General features: G+C 38.4%; 1 protein-coding gene across 3 annotated transcripts in view; it reads right to left on the bottom strand.

The window, feature by feature from the left end:
• Positions 1–23,515, bottom strand: part of Hel89B (histone acetyltransferase 1) — a 570,925-nt gene that overhangs the window by 85,736 nt on the left and 461,674 nt on the right. For all 3 annotated transcript variants that reach the window (XM_067150030.2, XM_067150029.2, XM_067150032.2), the window contains exons 28-29: positions 2,318–2,418; positions 2,095–2,235 (exon numbers count right to left, since the gene is read on the bottom strand). In XM_067150030.2, the coding sequence (XP_067006131.2) occupies positions 2,095–2,235; positions 2,318–2,418 (242 nt within the window). The remainder of the gene's footprint in view (positions 1–2,094; positions 2,236–2,317; positions 2,419–23,515) is intronic.

Here is a 23,515-nt window from a genome sequence, read left to right as displayed (position 1 = left end):
TATCTTAATATGTCACTACGCCTGTTCTAATTATTGCTATAAGTTATTGTTATTTTATTAACACAAGGTGTGAATGGGAATATAAAGACTTTTTTTGTACTTTGATAACATATCAAAACCTTCTTTTAATCTTTGAATGGTAAAAAACTATGTACATATTTCAATGTGTCACTATGTCAGTTTTAATTATTATGTCCTTGCTCTTTTGTTTGTGATTAAAGTGTTTATGGCTGATGATGATATTTAAAATGTCGAAACCGGTCCCATATTAAATAAATGTTGTAAATAACATCTACACTACACGAAATTTGTATTGAAAAGGTTGAGCCTTATAAATAACTTATCTCTGTGATTTCAGTTGCTTATATCTTTGACACATTCAGTATAATCACTGGAGTACATAAATATCGATAACGACATAAATAACACACGCTTAATTGCTCGTAATAACAAATGCATCAGTGATAGCGTTCACACAGTTTAATATAGGAATTTTGAAGGGAGGGAAAGAAACTTTTGTTACTATGGAGTTCTCGCTATATGTCATACTCACTATAGTGGACTTCTACTGTATTTGCATTTCTGTGTTGGATAGCTTTTATTTGTGTATTCAATAGTACATTTTATTTAAAATGTTCTCTTTCTTTATCCTTGGCAGAAACATCTTAACAAGGTTTTACTGTATCCTGAATGTAGAGAGGAGCAGACTGAGGAATTGATTAGCACAGTTACCAGCAACTGTGAAGTGTCTGACTTCCGCTACCTCAGATCCAATCTCACATCTAACTCTGGTCTCCTGACACAGGGGAAGTGCTGTTTAAATTTCACAGATCCAAGTTACTGGGAGACTTTGTTACAGTAAAACACTCATATGCTTAAGTGACAGGTCTACAAGGCAGCAGTCGTGCTTTAAGGGACAAAATTCATTGGCCCTTTACAAAAAAATGAACGTTTATGTGGCAGAAATGAGGATGTTCCCTTGGTCTCACTGGGATGTATCAGACTTGACTGTGTAAGAAATGAAGAGGTCAGGGCAAGATTTGGTGTGGCTCCTATGTTGGAGGACAAATTATGTGAAATCCTTCTAAACCAGTGTAGCCATGCTCTTTGCAGTGCTGATCATTCCATCACATAGACTGCGCTAAAGGGCATGACCAAGAGGACAGCCAAAGAAGAGGTGGACTGACATAATAAGAGAAGACATGCACATAGTCACACAGTCAGAGTGTCCTCCAGTGATGTGGCAGACCATGTCAAGAGGTGAGTCAGGAGTAGAACAGCAGACCCTGGTGGGTATGACAGAGGAGGAGGATGACTGGCACCAATCAATTTATACCTTGCCAATAAATCCAAGCTTTAAATGTTCAGAGAGTAACACTTCCTTTCTATCCACAACAGTTACATGAAAGGCACAGTTACCTCTATAACTACACCTTTTACTTTTATTACTTTACATGAGTATTACTTCTGCTTCTACAATATATACTCTATCACCATCGCTTTTCACTGTATTTCTTGTGAATTAAAGATCACAAAATAATTGCTACATGCTGATCCCTTGCCATTCAGTAACATACTGTGTAACTTACAGCAGTGGTTCATGAAAAACAAATTATTTTTCAATACTTCACTTTCAAACAACACACACATTTTAAAGCTGTTATTTGTCAGTATGGAGTGTTAAACAGAAAGTTGTCCCGAATGACATAATCATCCAAACTGATTCGAAGGCATATTTATCTATGTGAACCCAGCTATGGCTTTTAATACACATTGTTGAATCTCATCAGCATTGTAGCCTTCCTTTCCTCACTGCAATCTCTGCCTTCAGTGCCACAATACAACGTAACAGAGCTTTGTGGTGGTTCAGAGGCACCTGATTACAGGATAATCTCAACTGTCTTTGGCTGTCAATTTATGAATTAAAAAATCCATGAACATTTCAATTTCCATACTTTAACAACATTATACTACTCATTTCTTGTTTTGTTGCGAATGTTCACAGAAACAGGAATGAGATGGTTCACTGAGATCTGGTTAGCACATGTAACCAAATCCTTAAGAAAAATAATTAGAAAATGAAGAAGCACTTACTTGGAAGATGTGAGTATTTCCTTGAACAGCTGTTGTTGAATCACCCTGTACCAAAGTTTCTTGAAGAGAATGGTGGGCTTGCGATCGTGCAAAGTCCTCATACAATTGTTCTTGCAAGGGACTCAGCTCACAATAGTAATCCTAAAGATATGAATTGCATTGATAAACTGATACAGCACAGAATGGATCACTTAATTCAAATATGTTTACAAAATTAACCAACCTGTGTGATTTTTGGTGGAAGATCTTGCAACACATCCTCTTTCATTCTTCGCAGAAGGAATGGCAATACCTGCCGATGCAAAGCTTCCATTGCTAAAGCACCTAAAACCAAGACATTACATCTAATTAACAATATAAATTGTACTAATGAAATAGTGTCGGAAATATGAGCACAAATATTACTTCTAACCTCAGGATAATTGAAACTTTCTTCTTCTTAGAGTTACAAACAAATTACCTCCTTTGGAAAATATTCTATGCTTATTTTGATTATGGATGATCCCCTAATAACCTACATTCAAGAACAACATTTTATTATTACTAGAGACATTTTATTTTCATACAAATAGGTCAATATATGTATTTTGGGACATGAAAGGGAGAGAAATGTTGCACCTTTTTTTGAGATTACTACATTTTGCCACCTTTTCCCTTATATTTCATGCTTCAGCACCTTTTCACTTACACTTTTATCTGCATTTTTAAGAGATTTGACAAACTTTTTCTCATCTTGAACAGATTTTTAAAATAAATGGAAGACCACATTATTATTTGTAACCTCACGGTTATTGAAGCTTTAATCTTCTTGGAGTAACAAAATAATTATCTTTTCTGGAAACTATTCTCTGTCTGTTACAGCATCACAAGAAAATGGACGTACAGATTTATGCACTTTCAGAAGGATTCAAAATGCAATTTATCGAAACTGATGGCCTTTGGTAGTATCTTTCACAAGAAAAAATCACACTGAAGGTTAAGATGGAGAAGTTGTCAATAAATAAATAAATACTAAAATGTAACTTATGCAAACCACCAGTAATTCATATCCCAGTAACAATGGCCGACCTCAGCAAGAATTGTAAACCTGCAGATGTGAAATCAAATTAAAACAAACAATGACGCTGCACATTTTAAACTACGTTCAGTTAGTACTGGCATCAACTTAACGGTTCCTCCTATGGACTGTGTACTGTCTGGTAAAGATGTAGATTCCCCTTCACTTCAGGATATGAAAAGCAGCGGTCAATGCATGAGCTCAGTGCAGATGGCATTAATCCAGTCAGATATTCCAGTCCATAAGGTAAACAATCCTGCATTCAAATCATTCCTTGAAAAGTACACGCAAATATCAGTGCAGGATAATCTGAGAAAAATTACATACAACCAATTATGAGAACATCTTGGAGAAAATAGAACAGGCGGTGGCAGACATAAAGTGGGATTCATTTTAGATGAAACTATTTTTAATAATTTTTTAATTTCGTGTGGCTATTTCTAGCCGGGTGCAGCCCTTGTAAGGCAGACCCTCCGATGAGGGTGGGCGATGAAATTATTGATGAGCTGCAAATATATATAATTTGATCGAGTATTTTACATGATAGAATTGCTTTAAATTGCGACATTTCAGTCGGCAAGAATACTGACGACACTATAATGACCTATGTTGAGTTCAATTTAACGTTTCTCTGTCTGTTTGTTAGAACATCACAAGAAAATGGGCGTATGGATTTTAACGAATTTCAGTTCAGAATAAGGTCGAGTAGGATCTGAATTGTAAGTTGTTCAACAAATTTCAGCAGTAGGTGTGCTTCAGAAGAGGCCAAAACTTAAAAGGTTATGTCTCTCTCTTATGGTTGGTTTTAGATAAAAATAACTCACAGCAACATTTATTTATAATTTTTATTCTATACCTTTTTCCGATACAGTGAAAAATAAGGGAAATATCAGCGATGAGCTTACGAAAATTGCTCAAGAGCCAGTAATTAACTCTATACACTGTAAAGAGAATTGCTATGAAGATTGTTCCAGCAACGTTTTAAAGGCTTTATACATCTCTTAGTACATTTTCAATATTAATCCAATACTCTGCTTTATTTTATACTGGAAGGCAAGATCAGCAATAAGACTAGGCTGCAATGATTTCCTGGTTTTAGTAAAAACAGGTGGTTCATATGGACAAATGATGTGCCGATTTTGAAAACACCAACTGTTTTTCCATAACATGTACAGATTTTATGTAATTAGATATTTTATATATATGCTGATGTTCAAGATTTAGTGTAATTTAAAGGAAATTTGAATTCATTTAACCATGTTTCAAATTTTTTTACCAGGCATCAAAATTGTGAACAACACTAATATTGTGTTTGAGTCATCAGTCCATAGACTGGTTTGATGCAGCGCTCCATGCCACCCTATCATGTGCTAACCTTTTCATTTCTACATAAATATTGCATCCTACATCTGTTCTAATCTGCTTGCCATATTCATACCTTGGTCTACCCCTACCATTCTTACCACCTACACTTCCTTCAAAAACCAACTGAAAAAGTCCTGGGTGTCTTAAGATGTGTCCTATCATTCTATCTCTTCTTCTCGTTAAATTTAGCCAAATCGATCTCCTCTCACCAATTCGATTCAGTATCTCTTCATTCGTGATTCGATCTATCCATCTCACCTTCAACATTCTTCTGTAACACCACATTTCAAAAGCTTCTATTCTCTTTCTTTCTGAGCTAGTTATCATCCATGTTTCACTTCCATACAATGCCACGCTCCACACGAAAGTCTTCAAAAACATCTTTCTGATTCCGATATCAATGTTTGAAGCGAGCAAATTTCTTTTCTTAAGAAAGCTCTTCCTTGCTTGTGCTAGTCTGCATTTTATGTCCTCCTTACTTCTGCCATCATTAGTTATTTTACTACCCAAGTAACAATATTCATCTACTTCCTTTAAGACTTAATTTCCTAATCTAATGTTTCCTACATCACCTGCCTTCGTTCAACTGCACTCCATTACTTTTCTTTTGGACTTATTTTTTTTTCATCCGGTACTCCTTACCCTAGACTTCATCCATACCATTCAGCAACTTCGAGATCTTCTGCAGTCTCAAGGTTTTGATTTCCTCTCCTTGGACTGTGATTCCCTTCCCAAATTTCTCTTTCATTTCCTTTACTGCCTGTTCTATGTAAACATTGAAAAGGAGAGGGGACAAACTGCAGCCTTGCCTCACTCCTTTCTGGATTGCTGCTTCTTTTTCAAAGCCCTTAATTCTTATCACTGCAGACTGATTTTTATACAGATTGTAGATAATTCTTCGTTCTCGGTATCTGATTCCGATCATCTTCAAAATCATAAATAACTTGGTCCAATCAACATTATCAAATGCCTTCTCTAGATCTACAAATGCCATGTACGTGGGCTTGTCCTTCTTGATTCGATCCTCTAAGATCAGACGTAAAGTCAGGATTGCTTCATGTGTTCCTACATTTCTTCTGAAGCCAAATTGATCTTCTCCCAACTCAGCTTCAACTTGTTTTTCCATTCTTCTGTAAATAATACGTGTTAAAATTTTGCAGACATGAGATACTAAACTAATGGTGTGGTAGTTTTCACACCTGTCAGCACCGGCTTTCTTGGGAATAGGTATAACAACATTCTGCCAAAAATCGGATGGGACTCCTCCTGTCTCATACATCTTGCACACTAAATGGAATAACCTTACCATACTAGTTTCTCCTAAGGCAGTTAGTAATTCAGAGGGAATGTCATCAATTCCAGGTGCCTTGTTCCTATTTACGTCACTCACAGCTCTGTCAAACTCTGACCTTAAAATCGGGTCTCCAATTTCATCAGCATCAACAACCTCTTCTTGTTCCAGAACCAAATCATCTACATCTTCATCTTGATACAACTGTTGGATATGTTCCAGCCATATTTCTGCTTTGTCTTCTTTCCCTTGAAGTGGCTTTCCATCTGAGCTCCTAATATTCATACACCTAACTTTCCTTTCTCCAAAGGTTTCCTTGATTTTCCTGTATGCAGCATCTACCTTTCCTAGGACCATACGACCTATGACATGCTTGCACTTCTCTTTCAGCCAGTCTTCCTTAGCTATCTTGAACTTTCTATCCACTTGATTCTTTAATCGCCTGTATTCTTTTCTGCCCTCTTCATTTCTAGCATTCTTGTATTTTTGTCGTTCATCAATCAGGTCTAGAAACTCCTGAGTTATCCACTGATTCTTAGTTTATCTTTTCTTCCTTCCAAACATCTCTTCAGCAGCCCTGCTGACTTCATTTTTCATGACTATCCACTCTTCCTCTATTGTGTTTCCTTCAGCCTTTTCATTTAGTCCTTGTGCAACATGTTCCTTGAAACAATCCCTCACACTCTTTTCTTTCAACTTGTCAGGATCCCATCTTTCTGCATTCATTCCTTTCTTCAATTTCTTCAGTTTCGGATGGCATTTCATGACCAACAAGTTGTGGTCAGAGTCCACGTCTGCTACTGGGAAAGTTTTGCAATCCAACACCTGGTTTCTGAATCTCTGCCTAATCATAATGAAGTCTATTTGATACCTTCCAGTGTCTCCAGGTCTTGTCCACGTATACAGCCGTCGTTTGTGGTGTTTGAACCAAGTATTGGCAAGGACTAAATTATGATCAGTGAAGAATTCAACCAGCTGACTTCCTCTTTATTTCCTTTGTCCCAATCCAAATTCTCCTACTGTACTACCTTCTCTTCCTTGGCCTACCACTGCATTCCAGTCTCCTGTCACAATTAGATTCTCGTCACCTTTTACATATTGTATTAAATCTTCTATCTCCTCATATATTCTTTCAATTTCTTCATCATCCGCTGAACTAGTAGGCATATAGACCTGCACTATTGTGGTGGCCATTGGTTTGGTATCTATCTTGACGACAATAATTCTTTCACTATGCTGGTCGTAGTAACTTACCTGCTGCCCTATTTTCTTGTTCATTATTAAACCAACTTCTGCATTTCCCCTGTTTGATTTTGTGTTGATAATTCAGTAGTCACCTGACCAAAAATCTTGTTCTTCCTGCCAACGTACTTCACTTATACAAACTACATCTAACTTTAGCCCATCCATCTCCCTTTTCCGATTCTCCCTACCACAACGATTCAAACCCTTCATACAGAGAGAGCTGCATGTCCTCGGGAGGTAGTTACGGCTGTAGTTTCCCGTTGCTTTCAGCCGTGTAGCAGTATCAACACAGCTAAGCCATGTTGAGTATTATTACAAGGCCGTATCAGTGAATCATCTAGACTGCCGCCCTTGCAACTACCGAAAGGCTATTACCCCCCTTTCGATGAACCATTCGTTAGTCTGGTCTCTCAATAGATACCCGTCCGATATGGTTGCACCTGCAGCTCGGCTATCTGCACCATTGGGATACGCAAGCCTCCCCACCGCAGCAAGGTCAATGGTTCGCAGAGGAGGACACTAATATTACTGTGTAGAATTCAGTGAGGGTGGGGGTGGGGGGGGTGGAACAGAAATGCTTTATCATAAACCGTTTACAAGATATCAGTGGCGGCGCGTGGATAAAGCGTCTGGGGGTTCACTGCTGTCGGAAATAACGCGTTGACATTTATTGTTACTTGATGTTTACATAGATGTAAAGTAGTGACATTGCTTGATTAGAAACGCGACTTTTCTTTGAAGGGACACGGCTACAACTCGAAGTTACCAAAATAATGAGGATGAAGGACAGAGAATACGATGTGCAATTAAAGCTGATCCCTTTTCCTCTGATTTTGGAGACGTTGCTTGTGTACAAATAACTTCTTCAAGAACGTGTTAGGCAGACTACTGTTGTTTATGTATTGACGTATTTTGCTGCTTACTTTTATAAAACACGTATGGCCGATGAAAAGCTCCAGGGGCTCTCAACTTGGGGGCGTTGGTTGGCGACCACGGGGCCCTTGGCAAGGTCCTGGCATTGCTTCCACTAACTTGCACCAGGATCCTTACTTTCATCTACCCTATCCGACCTCTCTTGATCAAGTCTTGTTCTTTTCCGATCCCGACAGTATTAGAGCACTCGAGGCCCAGGGAGTGTTTCATTTTCACGCCCTTCGCGGCCGTTGTCTTTCTTTGGCCGACACCTTCATTTTCGAAGTGTAGGATCCCATCCATTTTTTCTTTATGATTAGTGTTTTATAGAGGACTAGCTGATTAACCCGTGCTTCGCTGCGGAATTCTAGGTTAGGTAGTGTACACGTTGTAAGATTCTATTAAATTGCATTGTTCTTAACATTACTCCAGAAACGCGACGGGGAAGTCACCATACGTCTTTTCTCATGTGAAGACTGGTTTAGGAAATTTTCATGTTAATGGTAGGCCCTGTTGCCTACCATCAGTCACAATCAAGTTGTAGAATTTTCATTATAATGGCAGACACTCACTCTCCACATGCCTTTTTACATCATCAGAAAGAGTGGTTTTCCCAACTGAAATCAATACAGGTCATTATAATGACGTCAGTAGGAACGGTGCGATTAAATGAAAAACCACACATTTTCTCACTTTTAACGAACTGTACTACACTTCCACTCTGTTATTATTCCATTACGATTGCACACTGAGCATTCCAATCAGCGCCTCAGAATAGGGGTCGAATAGCTGGAATACTGTGATGAACCAGTGTGTTACGTACCAGCAGTAAAAGAATATGTATGAACCAGAGGAATGGCATGCTAAAGAACAAAGTTATCCAACTCCCTAGCTACTTCCCGCCAATATTCAGACAGGCTGTAATACTCGGTACGCAGCAGTAGCCCCATCTATCGAAGATGAGTGGCAGCATAAACGACAAATAACATCACAACAAACAATGGTCCATGTAATGTTATTGTTGATCGATTTTACGAGCTTTCGATATTGTAGGCCTTCAGATTTAGTTTCCTTCCAACTCTGAAATACTACTATTATCATAGTCGGTACGGTAAAACTGAATAAAACATAAATGATCGGAAATGGTATTCTCTATACCGCAACTCTCTATAACTTCTTTACGACCAAGAACATACAAAATATTACATTTTAGGCGCCTTCCCCTGAACTACCATTTCGTTCAGGGTGAATAAAATTATTTATAGCCGTTTATAGTTTCTTATTCCCCGACTCTACAGACCGATTTTCATTCAATTCTGTTTACCCATTATCTCGTGGCTCGGCGGTGATATGGACTTAGCAACAAAATTACAAATTAACGAATATCCCTGTTATCATATTCGATACGGCAAGAATGTATAAGACATAAATGATCGGAAATTTAATTCTATATAACTTTAGGTATGTAGTAATTATCGATAGGACCGCTAATAGCATACATATTTGAGAATTAAATTTTAGGCCTTCCCCTAAACTACCATTTCACTCAGCGTTAATAAAATTATTTACGGCCTAGATTGTAGTGACTTATTCCCAGCCCTTACATACCGATTTTCATTAAATTCTCTTCAGCCGTTTTCTCATGATGCGTGTACATACATACAGACAGACAGAAATTACGCAAAACGAAAAAGTGCATTTCCTCGTTACTGTGGACACGACCTATACAGAAATACAATTCTTTTTAAATTCTCAGCTATGTACAGACAAAATTCTTATTTTGTATATAGATGGTTGTCTAGTTGTGTTTCCTCTTAAAACAATAATCGCCATCACCACTTACTAATGAAACGACTCATCAATTACATAAACACAGGCTACGAACGCCTATTGATTCTATACAAAACGTAGTTACCAAAATATCCTGGCTCATTGTGGTTAATTACATCAGAATTGCAAAATCGTCAAATTAAAACCCCTCAAAAACCTACCACATACAGCAAACTTTAACCGCGTGCTCCAGCAGTGCTTCGGCTAATTTCGGAACTGCTCGATGTAACTCGTGTCTATCGCTGGTCCAGTCGCCAGCGATTCCTGGGCTATGTTTTCCCTGCTCCTCACAGCCCCTCGCCTTGAGCACCCTCCTTACGTCTCACTGCCCCGCTACCGCTGTCCTGAAATTGAACCTCTTCGCTGGTTCCGAAGAGCAACAGTGTTTTGATGTCAAAAATACCGCTACGCGTGTGGATATACAGAGCTTATTAAAGAAATAGGCTGTAATAAACCATTTTACATAGACTTATTAATTTCTAGGGGGTTCACTGAACCACTGAACATACAGCACGCACCGCCACTGCAAGATATCAAAAATAGCTTATCTTAAAATTCTTATACTATGATGCTAATTGATGGAAATATGAAAGTAAATTTTATCATATGAAAAAAAAAAGAGAGCCAGTGATAACAATTGGTGGAATGCATAATATTATGACTTACTATCTGGGAAAAGATATTACAACGGTAAGACACCCTTAGCACCCCTAGGTGAAAATAAAATACAATCTCAATGTTGTATTGTATTTTCTGAATGCTTTGGAAACTTTAAAGTGTAATACAAATAAGTTCTTAGGTTCCTTATGGAGGACACTGCATTTCTGGGCACTATGAATGATGATGAACGTCAGGCATGGTGTGCTTTCAGAGAAGTAATCGGTAATGTTTTGGAAAACATAAAAGACATCAACTACATAAGACAATTGTGAAAAATATCTTGAAAAAATATCAATCTCTTGGCTGCAATATGAGTTTAAAACTCCATTTCTTGAACAATCGTCTGGACTATTTCCCTGACAATTTGGAAGCCCTAAGTGATGAGGAGGGTGAAAGATTCCACTAACAAATAAAAGAAATGGAAAGAAGACACCAGGAATGGTGGAATATATCGATGCTGGCTGACTACGGCTGGTGCTTGAAGAGGGAAACTACGCAACATAGCTATAAATGTCAGTGGACACAACCCTCCTTTCAGGCAAGGAAAAATTGTGAATGTATGTACATAGTTTGTTTTCTGTTGTACAAGGTTTTTCTTCTATTTTACAGTGCACTTTATTAGGTAAAAACTAACTTTTATTACATTAGCTTTGTATACTGTAAGAAAACCAGACTCCGGCACTGTTTTTAGTGTGTTAAAATTAATTACATCTCAGACATGAGAAAACAGTTTATTTTGCTGGCAAGTCACTTACAGTCAATTATTATTATTATTATTATTATTATTATTATTATTATTATTATTTGCAGAGCTTTAAGTGGTGTCAAAATTTAGTGAAATGTGATCAAAATCATGATATTAAAGGAAATGATGTGGCTGTTGTGAAAAATCTGTAAGTGATATGAAACAGAATACAGATTCAAAGTCAGCACATGAACTTTATGAATGTTCAATAATTTTTTTCACATCTTTAATGAGTGTCAAAAGTTTGTGAAATGTGATCAAAATGATGATATCAAAGCAACTGTGAAAAATCCTTACGTGATACATAAAAAAAGAAAGCAGCTTTGAACTCAGCACACCTAAGTTAGAAAGGAAGATTACCTACTAAACCTTTTACCAGACGAAAAAAATATTATTTTGCAAGCTAGTGATATCAACGATGAATGTACAGCCTACTTTCACTTCTGCCCTCAACCGATCCATGTAAATAACTACTGACCCTGGATACCTGCTAAGAACAGAAATGAAGAGTCTCTGATAAATGGAAGAGTCAGTGTTCACTTTTGGGCCAGTGCGCAGATCCAGGATGTTTTCAGGTCATTGTATTAACCACGGAGGTTCCTTAATTGGTCGTCTAAAAGGACAAGAAACTGAAGGTATATCAAATGCTAACTGCTATCTAAGCATATATCAACTGACTCGTGGATAATCAGCATACAGCAGACGGTATCTGCTCCAAAGACACAGCATAGGACAACAGTGTTTGCTGGTGCCTCAATGGAGTATGTGTTTTGTTCCATATATGCAGTATATAGTTTACTGCTCATGCAAATGTAAGTCAGATTTAAAACAATAAAGCATAACTTTATAGCTATACATTAATTTATGTCTGGTATACCATCTTTTAAAAAATGTGATAGCAAGGAAACCTGACCTGACTGAACAAAATGGGTTATATTTTTTAATTGAGCACTACATATACAGGATCAGCTAAAAGAATGCTGACCTCAAAAATGACATAAACCAGTGATAATATACATCATAAAACAATTTATTCAGTTATTTGACTTCACATCCGTATGTTCCAACCACTAATGGTAATAGTAAAGCACTTCATTTGTTAATATTTTTCAGCGCCTTCTAGGTATCATTCCCACGCTTGGCCATCCTACATGTCATCTGACTCAGATGAGTGGTATCCCTCTGGCAATGGTTTCAAGAATTTGGTATACGTGGATGTCTTGTTATCACTAGGGTCAGGATTTATAGGCACTCAAAATAATTGAAAAGCCAGGCATACATATAGGGACTACAAATAGCTACAATTAATACCATTGTGTAAAATGGTCAACCAAACAGGTATGAAAAAAAGACTTAAAATTTAATAGTACACTCAATGACTATGGACAGAATTTACAACTTAAAAAATGTTCAATATTTTTAGGTAACAATCATGTTCTGTTGTTATGAAGAATGTTTCTGTATTGTGAGAAGGATCTCTTAACATCACATCACATGAAATGGTACTTTTACTATCTCTTTCCACCCCGGATTTCCTTGCAGAACCCCATCAAACTTTTCCCTGATAGCAGCTATCTTCTCAGGTGTTTGCTCCAGATTTCCCCTAATTTCTTTCACAATCCTAATGGACTAAACAAGGGGCATGCCACTTCTCTCCAACTCAGGGATGGCTCCCAGCAGCTTGCTGAAGTTGCTTTCAAGAACGTCAAATCTGATCAAACCGATGGGCAGGACATGGCTTTCTTGGCTTCTCTTATACAGACAGGATCCTCAACTTGCCACAATACATAAATTAAGAGATGTCTAAATGCCATAACAAAATGCAATCGTAGACATCAATTACAAAAATATAAAAGGCACCTACTTGAAGCTTGGCAGAGGACTACCCTTCAATCGGTATCGAAGTTGGAATCTCCAGTGATCCAACTCTTCAGCCAGTAGGACTTGGAAGATATTTATTCAGGCATTGCTGAACACATTTCTTCAAAGTAGATCCCAACATGAACTCAAGAGAAGCGTCCAACAATTTGCAGCGAGAGAGCTAGGGGATATGAATGTGTAAAACATAGTTCGAAGCTGACTGATTCTTTCATATCATCTTACAAGGTAGGAGAGGTGGAAGGCTTCGAGGTCAAATTGGTCCCTGTTTATCCTGAAGTAAATTCTCCAAGCTTTACTTCTGGACACTTTCAAGAATTCTCATTGTTAGTAGGGTAAACAGATGTTGGAAAAATGGCTTCTTTAAAAGACTGTCAAAGGGCATTAAATAGGCAATTATACTCCAAGTAGCCACGAATCCCTGAAATAGGCATTAAAGGCATAATAAAACCAAAAACTCTTGCTAAAAAGGCCCTAAAACAGATTTATATCTTAAAATCAGTTTCCCAAAAATTCAATGAGATAATCAAGAAGCCTTACAACCACAATCAATGGCCTACACATTGATATCGGGTGGATGATTTGGTGGCCACAATCAAGCCAGTCAAGGCATCAAAATAAAGATCAAATACCTTGGGCCAAACACAATGGATGCTGTGATAATAGCTTCTGGTTCAGCCCTGATGTATTGGTACCATTTGGCTGGATCTCAGCTGAAAACTTAGCTAGGGCTGACGTAACTACTGATTTTATCTTTTATTTATTTATTTATTTATTTATTTATTTATTTATTTATTTATTCATTTATTCAATTTCATGCAAACTGGGTGTTCCTATTGACACAGAATAATGATAGACTTTTCTTTTTACATTCTTTAATTAATAATATATTATTTCTTTTTATAAGTTGCTTTATATCACACCGACACAGATAGGTCTTATGGCGACGACGGGATAGGAAAGGGTAAGGAAGTATCCGTGGTCTTAATTAAGGTATAGCCCCAGCATTTGCCTGGTGTGAAAATGGGAAACCACAGAAAAATATCCTCAGGGCTGCTGACAGTGGGGTTTGAACCCACTATCTCCTCAATGTGATTAATAATATCTATTCTAGCCTATCTGTCATGATGTCATTTATACACATTATTTTGAAGAATAGCTACTGAGTACTTAATTATATTGTTCAGATTGATGCTTTAACGGCCCATAATTGTAGATATGATAATATGTAGTGGTACATATATCACACCCCCAGACTGGAATTATTAAAATGTGCAATAATAATAATAATTTCGTGTGGCTATTTCTAGCCGAGTGCAGCCCTTGTAAGGCAGACCCTCCAATGAGGGTGGGCGGCATCTGCCATGTGTAGGTAACTGCGTGTTATTGTGGTGGAGGATAGTGTTATGTGTGGTGTGTGAGTTGCAGGGATGTTGGGGACAGCACAAACAACCAGCCCCCTGGAATTAACCAATGAAGGTTAAAATCCCCGACCCGGCCGGGAATCGAACCCGGGACCCTCTGAACCGAAGGCCAGTACGTTGACCATTCAGCCAACGAGTCGGACATAATCATAATAATATTGGTATATTAATGTAAGAATGTTTGAAGGTGGATAGTCATCATGTTACATACTAGTAATTTATTTTGTTCAGGCAGTTGGGAAACACACAGTCAGTGCAGCGAAAGTGTCTCTAAAACCAAGTGCTGGTGTCAATACTTTAAGAGGTACAGTATCAAAGTGGTATCCCATGAGTTGATGGCGAGAGTTAGCAATTTGTGTTGATACACAAAAACAGTGAAGAGCAATCTATTTATCTATCTATAGACATATATGCATTTTAGCTATCGGTCATCGGGCTCACTACAAATGGTAGTGCAGTCCTCGCTGTCGCTTCCACTACTTTTTGATCTATGATTATTCTATGTACATAGGGAGTTTTCCAGCAGTTGTAAATATTTATTGAGTGTGTTGTTGTTTTATATTTATTGTGTGTTGATGGAGTGCTAATGTATAGATTATGGTTAGGTCAGAGTATATATAGTTTATTTTAAATTAGGGGAGAAGTTATTGCAGAATCTAGGCCCAGTTCCTACCTGTTTAATCATTTTCAAAGGGTTAGGTAAGGCCTGAAACAGATGTACCAGTTTGCAGCATTATGTACACACCCTGGGACAACAAATTATCATACTTTTTCAAAATTTGAGGGATCCATTTAGGTGAACACTAGTGCCCAAATTCTGGACATAGTGGCCTACTGTTTTAATGGAAACATCAAAATTCCCGGTGCCGTACAGCTATCGACCAAGGAACAGCTCCGCCAGTGACACGGTTGATGCATCGTCGCAGGGCAAAGAGCGACTGCTGTATCTGACAATCCCACAGTCGATGTTCCTTGTCTATTAGGTGGACGCGTAGCATCCTCTTTAGCTCTGGCTCCATCATTCCGTTGGATTGGCCCTTGGGTTGCAGATAGGGGTGGTCCAGTGTTCCACATCCCATTCAGTCATCATTTGTTGCCATTTCCTTGATGTGAACCGAGTCCCATTGTCTGATAGAATGCACCGTGGATAACCGTAGCAGCTGAATACCTCATCCTGTAGAAGACTGGTGATGCGTCCTGTTGTGGCTTCTGGTATCGGAAAGGCTTCAATCCATCTTGTGAAGAAGTCGGTGATTACTGGGAGTTCTGTTTTACCCCTTGGTGTTCTAGGGTAAGGATCCATCAAGTTCAGGGCTATGACTTCCCAAGGGCGTTGCAGCTGTCTTCCTCACTGACTGGAATCTGCCTCCCTGTTGCTCGCCTTGGTGCAGGAGCAGATGTAGTAACCTTTCACATAGTCGAGGATGTCTTTCCGGATGTTGACCCAGAAGAATCTTTGTCGGATAGACTGATATGTCTCTTCACCGCCAGCATGTCCGGCTTCAGTGCTGTCGTGGAACTTCTCGAGGATGTCCGTTGTGTGCTGTCTAGGGTTCACCACTACTGCAGGCGTGTCAGAGAGGTGAGATCCGTACATTACGAGTCCTCTGTCAACCTGGAAGTTCTTGTAGCACATCTTGAATTCCCTCGGGACAAGTCAACTATCAGTGTTCTGTCTCCTAATCCACTGCATCATGGTCCTCCAGGGCTTGCTATTGCCTGATTACTAACAGATCAAGTTCCTTTTTGATGATCATAAAAACAGGTACAATGGGTTTGCTTTGGTGTGTTTGTGGAAACTCCCTCTCGCGAATGGTGCTCCTAGCTTCAGCGTTTAGTTTCTTCGATAGCTCGATTCTTCTCCGGTTGCCTTTCTGAACCTTCAGATGTTAGGACATGGCCAAGATATTCTATGTGGGACTGGGTGAACTGATACTTCTCCTGGTGGCAAGTCAGTCCATCAATTTTCAGTCGTTCCAGCACATTCTTCAGATGTACAAGGTGTTCTGGAAAATTCTTGCTGTAGATTAGGATGTGGTTGAGATACATTTGGCTGAAATATCAAAAAAATCCTGACAATACCTTATCAATCAGTCGCATGCAGGTTGCAGGAGCATTCTTCAGTGCAAAAGGCATTACTATAAACTGGTGCAATCCTCTCGGTGTCATGAAGGCGGTCTGTGGCCTGGAACTTTCCTAGACCTCCACTTGCCAGTATCCGGAGTTGAGATCCCGTGTGCTGAAAATCTCAGATCCATTTACTTGTTTCAGTGAGTCTTTCAGGTCAAGCATGGGGTAGGCATCCCTAACAGTCTTCAAGTTCAACTTGTGGAGGTCCAAACACAGTCGATAATCCCCATTCCTCTTCTTCGTTAGGACGATAGGCAAAGCCCAACAGGATGTAGAGGATTCCATGAGACCTTGCTCTTCCATCTCTTGAACCTTCTGAATGACGAAGTTGCGCTTATCCGGATTGATTGGATATGGGTGATGCTTGATGTGTGAGGAAGTGCTGCATTCAATGGTTGTGCATTACAGTGGTAGTCCGTGCTATTTTATTGGTGATGACTTCTGGAAAGTCCTTTGAGGTGTGTCTCACCTCTTCTTCTTCACTTGGTTGCAGATGGGTTAACTGGGTATCACCTAGCTCTATGTCGACTTCCACATCATTGCGAGTCCGCAAATTTCCATCTTGCCAGGCGACCCGGAGATGCCTGTCTTTTCCCAGAAAGATCGTGAGCTGCATAATCTAGGATCACCTTGTATCCTATGAAAAAATTATGACCTGATATAATGTCAGGTATTAGGTTCTGAATCACTGTAATGTTAACAACAATAGGCAGTTACATGCATTTAGCGGTTAGGTTACTCTGTCCTTGGATGGAATAGGTTACTCCGTCCGCTACTCCCACTCCCCTTCCGAGATGATGAGACTTCATAGGTGGTAGTAATCTGGCAACAGTCCCATTTACAAATGAGTGGATTGCTTGGCTGTTGAGTATGGCTGAAAAATTTTCGTTGCCCATACTCAAGATGATAGCTGGGCGAGGTTGGTCTGTTCTGCTGACAATCTGACCAGTCCCTTTTCTATTGTCCAGGGCTGCTGGTGTGTTGGATCTTTAGGCACATTGCTGTTTCCGGTCCCATCCTCCTTCAATCCAGAATGGGCCGGACCTAGTTTTTCCGACACCAAACTTGGGCATTCGTTCTTCAGGTGTCCCATTTTTCCACACTGGTAGCATTTCCTATCCGAGCTGGTCTCTTCCATGGCTTTACTTTTGTTCTTCTCCCAACTGGGCGATGATTCTACGCAGATAATCAAAGGATCTCCATTGCGATACTTTCACTAGGGGTCTAATCTTGTCATGGAGTAGCTCTACGATGTCTGGTAGGATTTCGTTCTCGTTTCCTTCAGGATGCAGCCGCTTGAAGAGCTGGTACTTCTGGAGGATGAACCCGCCAGCTCTCATGCCGGAGGGTTGTGCATCAATCACTAGCTTGGCTTTTCATGGAGTTCTTCACCCCTTCGGAATTAAACCTAGTAAGGAATTCCCTCTTGAAGTCAGTCCAGTTTAAATTCAAGCCCTTCAAGTTATTCCACCAAGTAGCGGCTTACAAAGATGTCCGCTGGTCGATTAGTCCTTCCTAGTAGACTGACCGATCCCTCGATGAAGGTAGTCGGGTTCTCTTCCACTGCAGAATTCCGGAAAGCTCTCTCACCCTCGGGTCTAGATGCCCTGTATTCACGGTTAGGTTTCAAGGGGTTGAAGGTGTGGTAATGGGTCCTATCCGAAGTAATCTATCTTCTACAGCATGAAGGGTGGTCTCTCTCATGTTCTGAACATCTCCCTTGATGGGCTGAAATCCAGTTTTCTAACGTCCCTTCAATGGCAGAAATACGGCTCCCAAAATTCCCTCGAAGGCAGAAATTCTCCCCGCAACCTGTTGTTCGATGTCAGAAACCTGGATTTCAGCCGTCTACTTGAGGTTTGAGATGTCCCCTTCCAGCTGGTTTACCTTACTATCGATCTGCTCAACCTGCCCCAGTTTTGACCTGATGTCCAATATCTGCTGCGTTAACTGGTTGGTGACGTTGCTAATATGGGAAATGATCTGCGAAATTTTATCTACGGTGGAAATTTTTGACTCTAGACATTGTTCTACTTCGTAAACCTGCATGTACACTTGAGATATTTGTCCGGTTAACACTGACTTCTTACAAAATTTTACAAAACTACTGACTAGGAGGATTAAAATAGTTTTGTACAATTTTGTAAGAAGTTCAGCTGTCAGTACGGATTTAACATGGGATTCATAGTCTGTAACGGTTAACACTGTATTACCTTGAGAAATTTTGTCATTTACTTTCGAAATTTGTTTGAAATCTCTTCTGTTAAGGCAGAATTAACTTGTGAAATTTTATCTGAAATTTTGTCATTTACTTTTGAAATGTTGATGGAAATCTATTCCGTTAAGGGGGAATTACCTTCAGAGATCTTGCTACTGAGTGTATGTATCATGCTCATTATATTGGAACACACTGTGGTCATATTTACCTCATCCTCCGATGACAAGTCCGGTTTTTCTTACACCTCGATGAGAAACCTTTCGAGATCCTCATCGCTTCTAATGAGGTCTTCTTGTAGCCGTGTCTTCAATGATCCCTGACTGACGTTCGTCGGAAGATTTCATTTTGCAAGTTTGTCTTGAAGTTGTTTTACACACATATTGTCCAGTTTCACTTTCATTTTATTCTGATTTCCACTTACACTCTTATTCACTACCGAAAATTATTCTCACGTCCTGTCACATTCGGCAATTGTCGTATTCACAAAGATGCACAGAAAAGATGCTTACAAACTAGCAGTTACCCGTGGCTTCTCTCGCATGGATTTAGTAATTTGATAAAAATAATCGTTCCTTGGCAGGCATTGCACTAAGACATTATCTGAAAATCCCTAAAGTATAAAAACTAACTGAAAGTTTCATTTACCTCAGAGACTCTTTGTAAACCATGTTTGTGGTATTGCTTTTAGGGGCTAAGACGACTATGTGACATAGAACTGTACTCGTGAGAACGTCTTCTCTAAAAAAACAAAGGTTTTTTAAAAGGAGATTCCAAATACCTATTTCCACATCTGTAACATTTTCAGGTTTTGAGATATAAATGTCCCCATAAAAAGAATTCAACCCCTTTATTAGCCCTTCCTGCAGCCCACATAAGTGGATTTTCCAAAAACAGAATAAAAGACATGTTACTTTATTTTTAAGGGACTTTTCACATATCAAGTTTCATGTCTGTAACATGTTAAGTTTTTGACATACACTGTAGATATTCCGGTACTCATTTTAAAAATTCACCTGCAGTTTCAATTCTTTTCAGCCCCTTAAGTGGTTTTCCAAAAAAAACAAGATTTCAAAGAACAGTTTTCAGGTCTGTAACATCTTCAGTTTTTGAGATAGTATGCACATAAAAAGTTCAAATTCTTAGTCACTTGAGTGAATTTTCTGAAAACAAAAAAAAAAAAAAAATATGTGTTTATTTATAAAGGAGCTTCCAAATACCAATTATCACGACTGTAACTTCTTCAGTTTTTCAGATATTTGTATCCTCATGAAAAGAATTCAACTCCTATTTCTCAATCCCCCTCCTGCAAGTTGATTCCCCCCCCCCAAATGCATGTATTTTTTTAATTTTTAAAGGAGATTCCAAATACCCATTTTCACGTCTGTAACATCTTTATTTTTAATTTTTTTTTTTTAGATATAAGTATCCTCATACAAATAATTCAAGTAATGTTTCAATCCTTTCACACCCCCTTAATTGAATTTTCCAAAAACAAAAGAATAAGTATTTCTTTCCTTTTAAAGGAGACTACAAAACCAAGTTTTACATCAGTAACATCTTCAGTTTTTGGGATATCAGTATCCTAATAAAAATAATTCAACCCCCTTTTCAGTCCCTTTTACCCCCTTCAACGCAATAAAGTCTTACACACATCACACCAACCGAGCACTTTTCCTTTGGTTCTCAAATATCGAAAGTAGAACAGAAGCTTGAAACGACGCCACTTCGCCATTTTGTACTCTGGTTTCAGAATGCACGTAAATTGATTAAAATTAAGAATACGTACAGTCTGTGGACGTTCTCATGATGAATAAAATACGAGCAGACGTTGAGGGCTAGCAGGAGAGCCCTCTCATGTGTAATATTCAGCCGTTCTCCATCTCGTAGCTTGGAAAGTGCTCAGGCACTAGACACCAAGTGCCCACAGGATGCATCTTCTCCAACTCACTACAGAAAAATGGCCGCTCTCTCTAAGCAACAAACAGCTCGCCGAGCTAGGGAGCTCCCATTGGCTAGTGGGCAGAGCATCGTAGTACAAAGTTTCTGAGTAGATACCAGCACGTACAAGGAGCCTTCATTAGTTAAGATCCTCGCTCAGACTAGAGTGTCAACACAGAGTAGTAGTGAAAAATTAAAACTTGAAGTACCAAGAAACAGAATAAGAGATAACACCAGTAAGGTAGAGTTGATTTGACACATTTTCTACGCCGTTCAGGCCACGTCAAAAACGTTGAGAGGAGGAGAAACAACATAATGACATGTCCATGTAATAATAATAATAATAATAATAATAATAATAATAATAATAATAATAATAATAACAACAATAACACCTACTAATCAAGCTCAATATTTTCACTATTTACCCATGGGTTTAGAGAATTGTTTCTATGTTATACTAGTCCATACACACTTGCATCAGGTAGTCTCAAAAAAGTGCCTGTTTTATTAAAAAGCTTTTTGGACACCCCTTAAATAGTAAAATAAGCAATATGATAGCATAACTGTCTTCATTTCCATTCCAATTAACTACTAACAACATTTTAATGTTTTGGTGTAAAATTACATTTTTTTAATGAAACGTATAAGAATACCATTAGTTTAGAGTGACTTTAACCCTAAGGCCTTATTGCAACTTGAAATTCTAGATATGAGACATTTCATTAAATTATATATATATATATATTTTACAAATTGCTTAAAGTCGCACCGATACAGATAGGTCTTATTGCGGCAATGGGATGGGAAAAAGCTAAGAGCAGGAAGGAAGCGACTATGGCCTTAATTAAGGTACAGCCCCAGCCTTTGCCTGGTGTGTGAAAATGAGAAACCATAGAAAACCACCTTCAGGGCTGCCAACAGTGGGGTTTGAACCTACTATCTACCAAATGCAAGTTGACAGCTAGTGGCCCTAAACTATGCAGCCACTCGCTCAGTAAATTATTGTAACAATCATGGGTAAATAGTAAAGAACAAGAGAAATATAAGAGATTCAGGTAATTTAAATTGAACAGTTATATTTTTAAATATAGACCAGTGTCTTTGAAGTATACTATGATTTGATTGCAAAGTGAAGGAGACGAGAGGGCCTCCATAATCTTCTTAGGTATACCATGGTACCATTGGTTGTACAGTAAACAGTATGTGATGATGCGTTTCACAGTCAGCGTACTATTGCATGTTGTACAAATGGGAGGCTGTTTCTTCTCAAGGAGTTATCTGTCAATCAATCAGTACTGATCTGCATTTAGGGCAGTCGCCCAAGTGGCAGATTCCCTATCTGCTGTTTTCCTAGCCTTTTCTTAAATGATTTCAATGACATTGGAATTTTATTGAACATCTCCCTTGGTAAGTTATTCCAATCCCTAACTCCCCTTCCTATAAATAAATATTTGCCCCAATTTGTCCTCTTGTATTCCAACTTTATCTTCATATTGTGATCTTTCCTACTTTTAAAGACGCCACTCGAAATTATTCGTCTACTAATGTCATTCCACGCCATTTTTCCACTGACATCTCGGAACGTACCACTCAAAGTCAAATAATAATACTAGATTATAAATTCTACCTGTTCAATACACAAGAGAATTTTATTTAAATTTAAGAAATAGTTCTTAACATATTAGATATAGGGAAGTTTCACCCATAATTAGGGCATCATCAGCCCAAAAATCTCATACCTGAAAGAAAGATAGATAGGATCCTGATTGTTCTTATACCTAAATAAGAGGATACTGTTTTAGGTACAAATGTGTGTAAAATGACAAGCAAGTAGAATATAGTAGTTATAAGTACTCTTATGATAAAGTCTTATAATCAATCCTTATTGTAGGTCTTTACAAATGTCTCGTTTTTTAAAATGTGGTAACAAGTGCTTAGTTAAAAGTTCAAAAAGAATACATAAATTGCTGCGCTGAAATAAAATTTGGTAAATATGGTACCTTATTCTGGAGATGGCATAAAGAGCTTATAATAGTTTAATATTTAGGATAAAAGTCACTCTTAGTGGTAGGAAGTTGTGAATTTTATATGAAAAGATAATACGACAAACTTCTTGAAGCATTTAGGAGGAGGACAAGTACTCGTCAGAAACGTAGCTATTTTTATAATTAGCTGGTATACATGATTGTAGTTTCTTGTATTAAAAGTCGAAAGGAAAATGTGCGAGGTTGAGTAGAGCTTGTGGTGTTATGTCTCTTCGACAGTTATGTTAATTTGGTTTAAAGATGAGGTGAGTTGAAGAAAATATGTTGTGTGTGAATTTCATTTATCTTTTCAACTGTTGTAATGTTAATTAGTTGCCAAGGTAGCATTTGAATGACTGATATTTGTGCGAGATTGGCGGGGGAGGGCGCGGAGGTGGGGGTGGGTTGGGCGGGGCATCAAGCTTAAGTGCCACTGGATGTGGTTGGCTCGTGGGGGCGGACGGGGAGTGAGTTGTGCCTCCTAAAGAGGGAGGGGTCTTGGAAGAAGATAATTTTAGATTGTTTATTAAGTTATTGTGTTTATACTTTAAAGATTGCAACAATTTTGGTAAAATCTTGTATAATGGGGTTTTAACTTCAATAATATCGTTAAGGTTTGAATTTTTATTGTAATATTGGTCTAAAAATATATAGATGTTTTCTAATTCATTCATTAATTTCCCTTTAAATACTTTTTTAAT

This window comes from Anabrus simplex, chromosome 6 (genome assembly GCF_040414725.1).
Source record: "Anabrus simplex isolate iqAnaSimp1 chromosome 6, ASM4041472v1, whole genome shotgun sequence".
NCBI classification, from domain to species: domain Eukaryota; kingdom Metazoa; phylum Arthropoda; class Insecta; order Orthoptera; family Tettigoniidae; genus Anabrus; species Anabrus simplex.
The sequence above is the reverse complement of the archived record's forward strand: the minus strand, read 5'-3'. Positions and strand labels throughout refer to the sequence as shown.